The 13,499-nt window shown below is 34.7% G+C and overlaps 2 protein-coding genes across 2 annotated transcripts in view; both read right to left on the reverse strand.

Moving 5' to 3' along the window:
• Positions 1-575: 575 nt before the first annotated feature.
• On the reverse strand, positions 576-5,292 carry LOC143389612 (transport and Golgi organization protein 1 homolog). Its single transcript, XM_076842555.2, has 4 exons — positions 5,204-5,292; positions 3,999-4,075; positions 2,230-2,392; positions 576-1,219 (listed from the first exon to the last, which is right to left on the reverse strand). The coding sequence occupies exons 1-4, from the start codon at positions 5,220-5,222 to the stop codon at positions 906-908; spliced, it is 573 nt and encodes a 190-aa protein (XP_076698670.1). The 5' UTR covers positions 5,223-5,292; the 3' UTR covers positions 576-905.
• A 713-nt stretch (positions 5,293-6,005) lies between these two features.
• The window catches only part of LOC143389514 (transport and Golgi organization protein 1 homolog), a 41,604-nt gene continuing 34,110 nt past the window's right edge, over positions 6,006-13,499 (reverse strand). Inside the window, exons 8-13 of the mRNA XM_077108375.1 lie at positions 13,338-13,446; positions 12,239-12,294; positions 12,060-12,150; positions 11,750-11,888; positions 6,948-7,049; positions 6,006-6,090 (exon numbers count right to left, since the gene is read on the reverse strand). Coding sequence (XP_076964490.1) covers positions 6,006-6,090; positions 6,948-7,049; positions 11,750-11,888; positions 12,060-12,150; positions 12,239-12,294; positions 13,338-13,446 — 582 coding nt within the window. The remainder of the gene's footprint in view (positions 6,091-6,947; positions 7,050-11,749; positions 11,889-12,059; positions 12,151-12,238; positions 12,295-13,337; positions 13,447-13,499) is intronic.

The following is a 13,499-nucleotide window of genomic DNA, read 5'->3' on the forward strand; positions in this document are numbered from 1 at the left end:
ATTTTTATTGTTGGTTCATTTCCTTACTTTTTATAGACACAACATACCACCCTATATTTTACTGTTATAATGCAATAATGGCAAAAGCAGTAGAACTTCAGGTCAAACAACTCTTGCTACTAATGTAAACTCATTTTCAGAAAACCATTCTCACATGAACAGTGGTTAGAAAAAAGTACATGAATGTGCTACAAAAATAGAGCCACAAGACTTCTCACAAGTAAAAGAAATTCCTCTGTATAAGTCCACAGTTGACCAAGGTCCAGCCTCCTTAACAGTGAGCAACAGGAAATATGCTGCCAAGTCACCATCTTCAGTTCTGAGAGTGAGTTTACATGCTTCCCCAATGGCACAAAGTCTCATGACGATCCAATGAATCAACAGACATTTGGGAAATATTAATAAACAATTTTTTATGAACTATTACAACAAAGAACTTCAGCAAGAAGGAAAATGAAGTTTATGATCTTTGAGTAAACATTTTTAGCGTAACAGTCTCTGTGACCAGATATTTAAAGAGAAAAATCATGGTTATAAAACACCATTTCTCTGTTATCAACTGGAATACACTAAAAATAGGATAATGGAAATACATGTTCTTAAAGCATTTCCACAGGAAATGTCCACAATTATGACATTCTAAATCATTTAGCAATTGTATATGCTACATTAACTAAAACAAAGGTATTCTTTATTACACATTTTAAAGTTGGAAGGATACTCTAGTTTAAGTGGGGGATATTTAGGGGGAAAATATTTTGGCTCCAAATGTATACTGCGCCAAGGCAGCTTCATTCTAAAAACATAAGGCATTTAAAATAAACTTTTATATTTTCAAGCCAATAATCCTTCAACACAATGAATAGTTCATAGTCCACTTTCTGACTAAGTGTCAGAGGTTAATTTTATGGGCCCTGTTTTAAGGCCTGTGAACAGCCCTCACTACTCTGAGAATCGGGTGTAGGTGGAGGTTCATCTTTAAAGCCTGAAGACATTAAGTCTTTTGCAGCAGGTGGTGGCCCATAGTCTTGGGGACCATGAGTTGGAGGTGGTAATGGGGCACCAGGAATGAAGTACTCTCTTGGGCCAAATGAGCCTAAAGGTCTAAATGGTGCAGGTCCTGGAAAAAAATCACGAGGGTCAAAAGGCAAATCCCATTGTCCAGGTGGAACACCTGGTGCATATTCTCTGAAGCCTATTGGTGGACGCATACAAGGACCTGGAAAATAAAAAGGAAGTTATGTAAATACCCAGAAATTTCTGAACTCGGGTGATTTCAAGTATGTTAATATAGTCTTTAATTTCTCCCAAGCCTAGAACATCAACTGGTGAACATCCTGACTTGCCAGATGAGGCAAACTGAAATGGAAAAAGTTTAGGTTATAGCCTGGCCAACCAGCCATGAAGCAACATATTGAGGATTTAAACATGGCTCTACCTAGCCCCAGGCTTATCTTTTTTCTTTTCCTACTATATAATTGCAGAATTATTTCTATCTCACAAGAGCTCCATTTATATTTGGAAGTACTATATTACCATGACAAGATGATAGATTATGAAATAAGAACTTTACTACATCAAAGAAATTTTGATAAAAGGAAATCCCACTATTTATTACTGTATCCATTAAAAATTCATGAAGTATTTCAGCATGGACTTTACACATGCCATCAGAATCAAGGTGCATGCCCCCCTGGAAAAGGCCTTCCACAGCCACCAAATTAAATCAGCAACATTTATTAGGTCACTGTTAAATCCTCCTCTTTAACACTTCCCTCTGACTTTTCTCTAGGTAAGGAGGGTTTGACTTTTCCTTTTCTATATTCTATAACCTACTGCTTATGCTTCCATTATGGGTGATTACAAACTTTATGCTATAGGACTTTCATATCTGTGACAAAATTTTAAGTTATGGCATGTGTCTCATCCACCTTTCCATCTATTGCAGTGCATATCAACATATTTTCAACAAATATCTGCAGAAGTAATATTTCTGGCTTTTCTCTATATAGCCCCTTATCCTTGTCTATGAGATAGCTATTGCCTATCTCAGTATAAGATTATGTAGTGTCCCATATATCCCAGAAAACTGGAGGAAAAGTTAAAATGTACTCAGTTGTATCCTTTCATTGTTAAGACCTGAGATAGCAACCAACTGTTTTAGCAAGCAATAGAAATGAAAGATGAATGTGATTTATAAGTCAATCACTACTGTTCAGATCATCATACCAAATGGTGGAGGAATTGGCCGAGGCCCAAAAGGCCCACCGAACTGAAATGGCGGTCCATACCAAAAGGGAGGTGGTGGAGGCCGTCCCATTGGAGGTTCCATAGAGGGGCCCATGAAGGGTACCCCTGAGAAAGGAGGGGGCCCTTTCATAGCCATATTAACCTGCAATTTAAGATTTGAAAGCAGTTAAAAGTTTTACAATTCCTATGTATTAAGACAAAGTACCAACACCGATAAAAGCTAAAACCCAAAACAGGCACCTGTCCAGAGAACACCATCAGTGCAACAAAACTCTACCCACCCCTCCTGTGTATTCCCACTGACAGCTTACAGAAGTTAGAAGGATTCCACAAGAGGGAGCAGTTTGTTACTGATTATATCTGCACAGGAAAGGGAAAGGCAAGAGGACTGGCAGAGGTTATTAACAGAGGTGTTTTCTGACCAGTATGTCATGCTGTATTCACTACAACCTATTTCAAAGGGAGTCCCCCCCCTCCCCATCACTTCCCTTTCATCACAATAGCTCATCACTTCCATATTAAGAATGAACAGAATAAAATGAAAAATACATTCTGTACCCATGTAATAATAGCTACTATTCAGAGTATCTTCAGTAAGTCTTTTATATATTATTCAACCTCTGAGATCTTTAAGTAGACTGTCTTGTTTTAAATAAGAGGGAACAAAAGCAAATGGATTATCATAAATTGTTGAAGGCCACACTGCATATTAAAGGATCTCAATCCCAGGTTTGCCTCCAAGCCATGCTTTCCCACCTCTACTCCTCTCTAACAACGGGTCTTTGCTCTCTTTTAAATCTTCTACTACAAAGGGGTTTGGGGGTCTTATCTAAGCTGCCCTTAGATTGCTCCAGAGATGTATATTCCTGGAATATGTATACACTGGAACTTGAGAAGTATTTTCCAACACAATGCTATATACACAAATTAGGAAGACAAGGCTTTAATATTTACTTTCATTTACTGTACACCATTTGAGATATTGATTTATCATTTCCTATGAGTAGTGGGTTTGAAACTAAACAATTAAAAATTTATTTTATTATAGAGCTGCAGAAGACTTACCAGATATAATAGCAACACAGTTACCAGAGAATGCACTTATGTGAACAAATGAGACCATTGCTTGGGACTGGCTCAAGAGGTCATTTCAGATTATCATTGTTGCACTGAAACAGTATTTCAATTTCAGAAAATCTGATACCAATCTAATTCAAATCACTCAAAATAGGGTTTGCACGAATGGAGGAATTCTTAAATAGCATTCTTCCAAACAAAAATAAAAATGATGAATTATATAATTTTTAATGAATTTACTTTGCCTTAGAACATTCAACACAAAACACCATATAAAGTTAGAGTGATAACTTTTCACATTCTGTAGTTCATTATAGTTGTACACACTTAAGCCACATTTCCAAGTTAAGGAGAAAAGTAAGCTCAATATTGCATGCAGTTTAAAGCAAACAAGATCAGTGTCATGCTCTGAATATCCTTCCCAGAAATGCACAGAATAAAACCCAATTCAGTTCTCAACCTCTAAGTACTTACTCCAACTGGATGCTCAGTCAAAGAAGTAATGGTAGAAACTGAGGGGGTCTCAGGTTCTTGGGGAACAGTTTGCTTTTTAAAAAACAAATGGGATAGTACAACTAGAACACAAAGAAGGATAAAGCAAAGAGCAAGTACTGTAGGAAAGCAACAGGTTCCTGCACGACCACGTGATTCACAGTAACTACAGAACTTACCTTGCCCTCATCCGTCACCTTAGCTGGAGAAGAACTTCTGGAGCTGCTGTTCATGTGAGCTGGACCACATCCTGGGTCTGTTAGAGATCAAAGAATGGATTCAGACTTATTCTAACATGAAGAGAATAAAAATCCTGCATCCACAATTACAGATTCTTTGAAATTACTTGGTCTCTTTACCAGAGGCAACAGATTTCCCAGATGCCTCAGAAGACCATTGAGTACGAGGTAAAGGTCCATCCATTGACCTTTGGGAAAGAAAGATCAGAGCCCTTGTATGTATTTTTCAGAAGAAATAAACCACTGGTGGACAGGTCAGGGTTCAACAATAACTAGAAAGCAACATTAAAAATGGGTTGTCCAGGGGTTGGGGTCATAGCTCAGTTGTAGAGTGTTTGCCTAGCATGTGTGAGGCACTGAGTTTGATTCTCAGCACCACACCATCTACAATTAAAAATATTTAAAAAATGGGTTGCCCAATACATAAATCACAATTTATGAAGAGACTTAAGTAAAATAAAGAAATGCCTTGGGTTGTTAGAACAGCAAATTAAAACGTACTGGTCCTAAACTTTAAGCTATAGACTTGAAGTATGTGTAGGTTGGCTTTTCTTTAGTCTGTATAACCTGACTTCCAATCTTACCAAGACTACAGTCCTATTTAGAATTGGAAATAAGACTCAGTATTTCATATTGGAAATATGTATGCTACATAAAGTTTTTTTTTTTTAAGTTTTCTTTATTTTATTTTTTTATTTTTTATTGGTTATTCAAAACATTACAAAGATTTCAGAATCACACCGGTTACACATCCACATTTTTACATAATACCATAATAGTAACTGTTGTATTCTGCTACCTTTCCTATCCTCTACTATCCCCCCTCTATGCTACATAAAGTTTAAGGCTACTTTTATAATATTTGGGAAAGGAACACCATAGAGATTTAATTTAAAGATAAAGGTTTACACTTCACAGTGTAAAATTTAAAGGAAAAAAATAATACAGGGACCTCCAGGAAAAAAAAAATGTTTTCTATTCTAGAACAGATTTTACAGAAAACATTCACTAAGATAAAGTAAGAAATTATCTTCTATATATTGTACAGGCCCAAATTCTATGTTTTCATTAGAATATTCAAAAGGGAAAAAAAAAAAAACAAAACCTTGAAGCAGTTTACTATAAAGCAACATGTGAATGCTCACCAAATCCATTTCTAGGCATATCTCTTTGATTAAGAGTAGCAGAAGGAGGTCTCCCAGCTGGCTCTGCTGTCAGTGGAGGGGAACATTCTCCACCACTCATGGGGGATGGACCAAAAGAGCCATTAAGGCTCAGTGGACGTAAAGACAACAATGCCGTGTTACTACTTTAGGCAGCCTTCTCCCTGACACCAACCACCACACCTCCCGCTTTAGCAAATCATTCAGATTATTTCATAACTATTACACACAGAAATAAAAAGTAATTTACATACATTCTGCACCAAGAAATAAAATAGCTCCTTTTACAAAGTGCCCCCTACCTCTCTGAGGAGGATTTTGTAAATTTGGTCTCCCCGGCATTGGTTTTACAATCACAGGTTCATATTGCTGCATTGCCATCTTTTGGGTCATTTCCAGTAGTCTTGAATATTGAGAAAGAATGGACTGAATTATGAAACAGCAATCATAGATAATATCTAGCATAACCTTAAAACACTATAAAACATACAGTAAGATACCAAAAATCACATACTTCTGTCTCAAATTAGCAGCTTCCCTTTTCTCTTCAGCTATAGCTCTTTCTGCAGAACGAGCTTTGAGCTATTAAAGAGAAAATATTCAAATTCAGTTGCGGTAGGCTATGCAAAAAATAAAGAAAAGGGGGAAAAAATCTTACCCAATTATCATGAGCTTTCTTCTCATGTATAGCAATCTGAAAAAGACAACACATTAAAAAAATGTTTTTAGGGACTCATTATAATAGCCTATAATTGTTTGTATTAGATATCAAAGAATTCTGCAACTACAGGACAGTATTAATTACTACCTGGTTTTTAAATGAGCGCTCGGTTTTCTGTAATTCTTCTTCCATCTCTTCAATTCTCCGCCTAAGAATTACAACAATTGAATAAAATTTGAAACATTCTGACCGTTTTCCCTTTATTCCATCAGCTATACTTTTTAAAGACTTTTATCATACATAAGAAAAACATTTCTATAGTTATATGAATCCAGTGTGATCAAAACTAATACTACAGGCCAGGTCCAATGCCACATGCCAGTAATCCCAATGATTGGGAAGCTGAGGCAGGAGGATCACAAGTTCGAGGTCAGTCTCAGCAATTAAGTGGGAACCTATGAAACTGAGACCCTGTCTCAAAGTAAAAAAAAAAAGGTCTAAAGATGTAGCTTAGTAGTAAAGCACCAAAATAAATAAATAAATAAATAAAATAAAAACCTAATACTAATAACTTCTTTATCATTTAATTGCTAGAGATTCTGAAATGATAAATTATAATTTCCTTAATTGTTCATCAGTGTGTTCTCAAGTAATTCTGCTAGAAATATCTTCCTCCTTAAAACTTTTTTTCTTTTTTTTCAAATTATATCCATAGAAGATTTCCAAGGTCTATCAAATGCCACACTTTTGTGGGTCTTGATATAACACACAGCAAACTGATTTCTTAAAGAATTACTACAACATACAAAACCCCCAGAACTGTTTGCATTGACCAAGTTCCCTATGGTCTTGCCCATTGGGTACAAGTAAATTTTTGTTAACATTTTTCATTTGTTAAGTTGAAATTTATTTTTTCTCCTGTGTGAATTGAATGTGTTCATATCCTCTCGTTATTTATACTTCCATGCTATTTTCTTCTATCTACATAATGTAAAAAAAAGATTAAAAAGAAAGCTAACACTAATTCATTAGACATTGACACCCTCCTTTAGAAACTGAACTCACTTGTAATTTTTAACTTCCTGTACAGCGGAAACCGCCTTTTCATCTGCAGCTGACAGCTGCTGCTCTTTTTCTAGTCTCTCACATTCTTCTTGACTCAGTTTCCTAAAATAAAGCCAGTTATCAAATCAAAAGTTTCTCTTTGTGAATATCACTTCCCCCAATTCTATAAAATGCTTAGGCACATAAAATAGAAATTCAAACCTGCAATTTCATAAATCAAACTCTGGCAAATCACTTACATTTTCTAACTTCTCTTAATTCTCTACTTACCAGTAAATAAAATAAATGTGAAAACAACATGTGCCCCAAGGGCAAGTCTCCTGTGTGTAAGATAATAAAAACTCACTTTACTTCAATGTGGAAGATCAGGACTGATCAACCTAACATAATTAAACATATTAGGATAAAGCAGGGGATAATTTTTTTCTCGTTTCTGCCATGGGTAGGACACTAAGTATATCTTTGTCATGGAGGAACTCTTTTCTCAATCCAAGACTGGTACCATAATAAAGATATAGTCAGTCAAAGAAAAAATCTTCTAGAATATGTCTTTTAGCTACGCAATTAACCACAGAACATTTTTCACACTTTAGATATCTATTTCAAAAGAATTGTAAATTAAGCAAAAAGACAAATCTGAGTTTTGATAATGTCTATCAACCAGAAAAAGAAGCCAAACTGACCCACTATCAGAGTAATATCTACTGACAAGTTTTAACTCTGATCATGAAACTCAAGATGTTCATCTACTGACACAAAGGTAGCCACATTTAATGATTTAAAAAATACTATTTTCTGCTATCCTTGTACTACTTTAGCCATAGTTCCAATTCAAAAGATAATTAACTTGAAACTTAATTTTCCATAAATCAGAAGAACTACAGTAAAAAAGGATTACTGATACCAAATAGAAAAAGGGGATTATATATTCTTATATAGCTTCTCATTTAATTCTTCAGCAAGTATTTTATGAGTGGCTATAATATACTAGTTACCTTGTAAGATGCTAAAGAATAAAAGAGCTCACTGTTTCAGGTATAAATGATGCCTAAAGGAATATAATAATTTTCCCCACTGGCTTAAGAAGGAATATGGAGAAAACTAAATCTTGAAGGACAGAGAGAATTTTGTTTCCAATTATCAAAGAGTTAGTCTGAGAGCACTAAAAACAATCAAAACATCTTTATAAGAATATAAAATTGTGTTTGAAGGGATCCAAGCTAAAAAGTCAGTGAAGATATATGTATGTGGCCAAGATCCATTAGAAAAAGGAATCTCAGAATTACAAGTAAGGCTGGCACTTTAAGGTACTTTTCTCCTATTAAAGATAACACAAAGATATGAGTCTGAACCAAGCCTTCATTAAATTCCTGGGCTTAGAGAAAAAAAGAGGATACCAATAAAGGGACCCTTAATAAAAGCCCTAGTCTTTGAGTTTAGATTAGAAAGTACTGCACACTTAAGTGATGAACAGGCAAAAAAATCCAAAAGGAACAATACTGAAACATTGAAAAGACAAGTCATTTTTGAATTATCTTAATTGCTGACTTAGTTTAAAGTGACAATCTTACTCAAGTAACCTCAACACTTTTCTATAAGAAGATAACTTCGTCTTAGTCCTCAAATTTCATCTATAATTATCACAACAATGTTGGCCAATCAAAACTGACCAGGCACTCCATAAGACAAAATTCTGTGAGAAAAAATCCCACAGAAAAGGAAACCAGCTAATGGGGTTATCCGCACATGTTTTAAAATCACTGTGCTTTATATAGTCAAAAAAGTAAAGTCAAGATTATGAATTTCAGGGCTGGGAATATAGTTTAGTTGGTAGAGTGCTGCCTTGCATGCACAAGGCTCTGGGTTCAAACCCCAGCACCACAAAAGAGGGAAAAAAAAGATTATGAATTTTGTCAAAGGATTAGAAACTATAAAACCAATAAATAGTTGGGTGTGGTGACCTACCTACAGTCGAAGATACTCAGGAGGCAGAGGCAGAATTATGAGATTAAAGATAGCTTGGAAAGCAGTAAGACCCTAGTCCCTTATGAGAAAGAGCAAGGAGTCTGGGGAGGTAGCTCAATAGTAGAGCACATGGCTCAAGGTCCTGGGTTTGAGCTGTAGTACTGAAATAGGACTGGGGTTGTGGCTCAGTGGTGAAGCACGGGCCCCACATGTGTGGGGCACTGGGATCAGTCCTCAACACCACATAAAATAAATAAAATATTGTGTCGGGCTGGGGATGTGGCTCAAGCGGTAGTGTGCTCGCCTGGCATGCGTGCGGCCCGGGTTCAATCCTCAGCACCCCATGCAAACAAAGATGTTGTGTCTGCCAAAAACTAAAAAATAAATATTAAAATTCTTTCTCTCTCTCTTAAAAAAATCCTATAAAAAATAATATATTGTGTCCATCTACAACTAAAATAATATTTTAAACCCTGAATTTTTTAAAATCCTAAACTCAATGAACGATTTTAGCAGCAGATTTGGGAAGTAAAATAAATCCTAGCACTTTTAAGACAGGTCAGAAGAAAATATCCAGAAGAAGTAAATCCAGAATGTAGGAGGCAGGGGAAATCAAATTCTAATATGCATTATTATAATCAGAAGAGAGAATGAGGTAAAATCAACATTTAGAAAAAGACTCGAAAATTCAAGAAGTGTTTAATGGTCCCAAGCAACATAACTGCAAGAGGAAAAGTGGGTGGGGTGGGGAAAACTACACCTAGGCACTTCCCAATACAACTGTTAAAAAAACAGAGAAAGGACTACAGAAACTAGGGTAGGGATAAGACCAAACAACAATGATAATGGACTCCTTAAAGAAAAAAATTTAAAACAGATGGTAATTAATTGGATATTTTTAAATTGCTAAAACTAAGTAACAGTCAAAATTCAGTAGCCAAAAGAAAGATCCTTTAAAAATGGAAACTGGTTTTAACTCTAATCATGAAGTTCATGTCAACCTAATACAGATTATAAAGGTAGCAATATTTAGTGGATAAAATACTATTCTCTGTTTATCCTTGTACTACCTTTGATACACTAATCAAATCTATCATTAAAGGACAATGTTCAAATAGAATGAAAATAATTTCAAATAAGAAACCAACAGTGTAGAATGCAGAACTACAGAAACTTTAAATATGTTTATAAATTGAATGAATGTCTTGTGGAGTTCACAGTATACGAAGTACTAACATATAATGCCACAACAGTTATCTGATTCAGGAGCTATTTAAAGCCCATAAAAAAAATAATAAACCTATTAATCTATGTCAGGTTTTTATTAAATCCAGAATATATACCATGGCCTTTAAATTATGAGAAGATGAATAAAATTATAATTATATAATTATAATTCCATTATAATTTATGATTACATCAAGCTTATACAGGGGATGAGGAAAATAATTAAAAATATTTAAACTATTAAAAAGATAAAAGGAAGAAAAAAAGAACAGGTCATCAAATAGAAAGCAAATTCTTCATAAACCACAGGCACATATTGACATGGACAGACTTATATTTTAGAAAGTCCACTCAAGCGGCTATAGAGAAAACTACTAAGAATTTGAAATAAGTTATATACAAATATAAAAAATGGAGAATGAAGACAGATGATCTAGGTTAGAAACAGAAAAGATGACAGAGGCATGAACTAACATAGTACCTGGGGATGAGTAAAAAGAGTACAAACCACAGATGATGACTGAATGAATTTTGGAGGAGTTGAGAAAAATAGTGCTACAATTTAATTGCATTACAAAGAAAATTAATTGCCATTTAGGTCATTCAGATTACTAGTAGGGACAGAGAAAACAAGTGTTCTTTTTAAAAAAAGTGATAAAATGAGAAATGTTTCTTTGAAACAGGCCAGGAATTTAGAACTGGCCTGAACAAAAATTTGAGATTCTAAAAAGGTCACCTGGAGATCACAGAATTTTAGAAAAGTTAATGAAAAGGTTTCAATATTTAATGCATTAATTAGGCAACAGAAGTCAAAATACCTAAAAATAGTTGGGTCTGTAAGAAGGTCTGTCTTTGCTTTACAAGATATATATATACATATATATGCCGAAGAGTAAAATCAGGTGCAAACAAATAAAATCTGACACAACCTATTTTTAGAGAATTCAAGTATTTCTGTGGATTAAAAACTTCAAATGAACTTTCAAAAAATAACTAGCTCCACACTAAGAAGATTAATATATAAATATATACTCCAAACAAGTACTTCTGTAATCATAACTCCTAAGGTCCTTGCCACTGTTCCATTTTGTGTGAACATCTGAGATATTCAAGTACAAAACTTGTACCATCAATAAGTAAATATTATTCCTTTTTGAAGTTTTTATTCTACTAAAACATGTCATTCCAAATCACTCAGTATTTTTAAAGGTCCAGAGTTAGAGATACAAGTTCAAAACATTAGAATTACATAACTGATCACAATGAAAGGTAAATTAAAATAAATAGGGGGATCAGAGAAAGGGTCTAGAACTTTGGGAGGTATTTCCACATCAGTGACTGTTAATACCTTTTTACCACTTCCTGCCTTCATATGAATTTGACAATTGATTATGATGTCCTCACAGCCTTAGTTTATGGTTCCAACTACCTCAGGACTCTTAAGACTGACAATGGAAAGAAAAATGCAACTTATAGGAAAAAAAACACAAAGGAAAAAAGACAAATCTCTACTTATTACAACTAGAAGAAATTGTAAATAATCTTAAGAAAAGATAAAATTATCTATTAGTTCACACAGTGATAACAATAACAAACAATGAAAATCTTACTTTTGTAGTGCCATCTCATTTTTCTGGTAGAGTTCATTTAAAATCTCCACTTTCTGCCTTAGAGTTTTGCATTCCTCTTCCAGTCCAACTTTAGAAGACTGTAGTGAATTGCAGTCACCTTCTAATTTCTTTATTTGGTCTGTAAAGGATAAAACAGCTTATCTCTATATGTGTACAAGGACTTAAGAACTTGTTTGAGGGAGTAGTGCCAAGAAAAGTAAGAAGCATGAAAGCAAGAAGCCATTCTTTATCTTTCCAATAAAATTTTAAGTCTTTCCAACATGGCAATTTCTTCTCAAGAAGAACCCACCTTCTAGATTACATTTTGTGGACATCGAGGCTCTTAGCTTAAGTTGTAAAAGTTTTAGATCCTCTTCAACTACTGATTTTGTAGTTTGTGTCTAAAAATTGCAGAAAAGAGAGGTATTCTTAAAAGTGAGGCACAGGAAAAATTCACAGGCACTATGGGACTCTTACAAAGAACTATACCCGAGAGACATCCATCATCTGCTTAATTTGATTTTTGATCTTCTCATTCCGATCACCTAAAAAACAAAAGACTTTAGCTTTTTCTTTCCTTACTTTTAACTCTATATTCTCCTAACTTCCCCAAACTAAATAATGATTGTGTTCAAACACCAGAAGAAAAAAAAATCAATTAAATAACTAAACTGATTAGACTAATGACTTTTAAGAGAATTGCAAGCTTAGATTTAAAAAAAAAAGAGAGAGAGAGAGGTGAATTTCAGGCTGGGGTTGTGGCTCAGTGGTAGAGTGCTCACCTAACAAGTGTGAGGCACTGAGTTTGATCCTCAGCATAAAAATAAATAAAAGTACTGTGTCTGTCTTAAAAACAAAACAAAAAAAAGGTGAATTTCTAGTTTGCACAACTAAAATGTTATCTATGCTATTCTTGTAAGATAAAAGCTTTTCTTCTCTCTCAGATCTATCTTCACCTGGGCAAGTAAGTGTCTTATTTAGAAAGATTCAATCCTCTATTTTCTCCCTGAATCTACTACCAGGTGTGGTTTGAAATACTTGCTATGTAAGCAATATCCAACTTGGGAGAAAACATCTGGAAATATTTTCCTCATCAGTAAACACTGTTACACTCCCTCTCTCTAGCTTTCTGATAGTCTCTAGCCTCTGTTCTCACAGCCTTAGTTTATGGTTCCAACTACCTCCGGACTCTTAAGACTGACTGTGGACCTTAAAACCACAGAGCCATAGAGATGATGAGTATCAAAATCAACTATCATCTGCATAAGTTAAGAAATAAATTTCTCTTACTGTACAATGTTCAATACTCTAAGTATTGTATAGGATGTGACTATTGTAACTGCAGTGTACTTACTAGTTTTCAATGGGATAGAAAAAGTCAGTGTTCTTCACATGCCTATTGCTACATTATACCCCAGCAACCCACCTCTGCCAATGCAACAGACATATCTATAGATCCAGTGATATGTGTCTACAACCCTGAAGCTTAAGAAGAAAATCAGCCAGCTGAAAAGTGGCATCTGTATAAATACTTAATTAAATACAGGAAAGCAAAAAAAGGATTCAACCTCCCTGAGACTGATCTTACCTGCTACCTCTCCATTGGTTAATTCATCTGACTCATCTTCTCTATTTTGATCCTCAGATTCAGATTCACATTGTAACCGATTCAACTGTGTGATATAATTAGTCAAAGCCTAGAAAAGAAGCAAAAGGTTGGAAGACTCTCGATTTTAACTCAGAAGATTTC

Source organism: Callospermophilus lateralis, unplaced genomic scaffold, assembly GCF_048772815.1.
Source record: "Callospermophilus lateralis isolate mCalLat2 unplaced genomic scaffold, mCalLat2.hap1 Scaffold_63, whole genome shotgun sequence".
Classification (NCBI taxonomy): domain Eukaryota; kingdom Metazoa; phylum Chordata; class Mammalia; order Rodentia; family Sciuridae; genus Callospermophilus; species Callospermophilus lateralis.

Coding starts and splice junctions, on each gene's coding strand:
- LOC143389612 (XM_076842555.2), bottom strand. Junction 2,393..3,998: donor AGGTGACGGATGAGGGCAAG/GTAAGTTCTGTA, acceptor CTTAAATTGCAG/GTTAATATGGCTATGAAAGG. Junction 1,220..2,229: donor GCCAATTCCTCCACCATTTG/GTATGATGATCT, acceptor TTTATTTTCCAG/GTCCTTGTATGCGTCCACCA.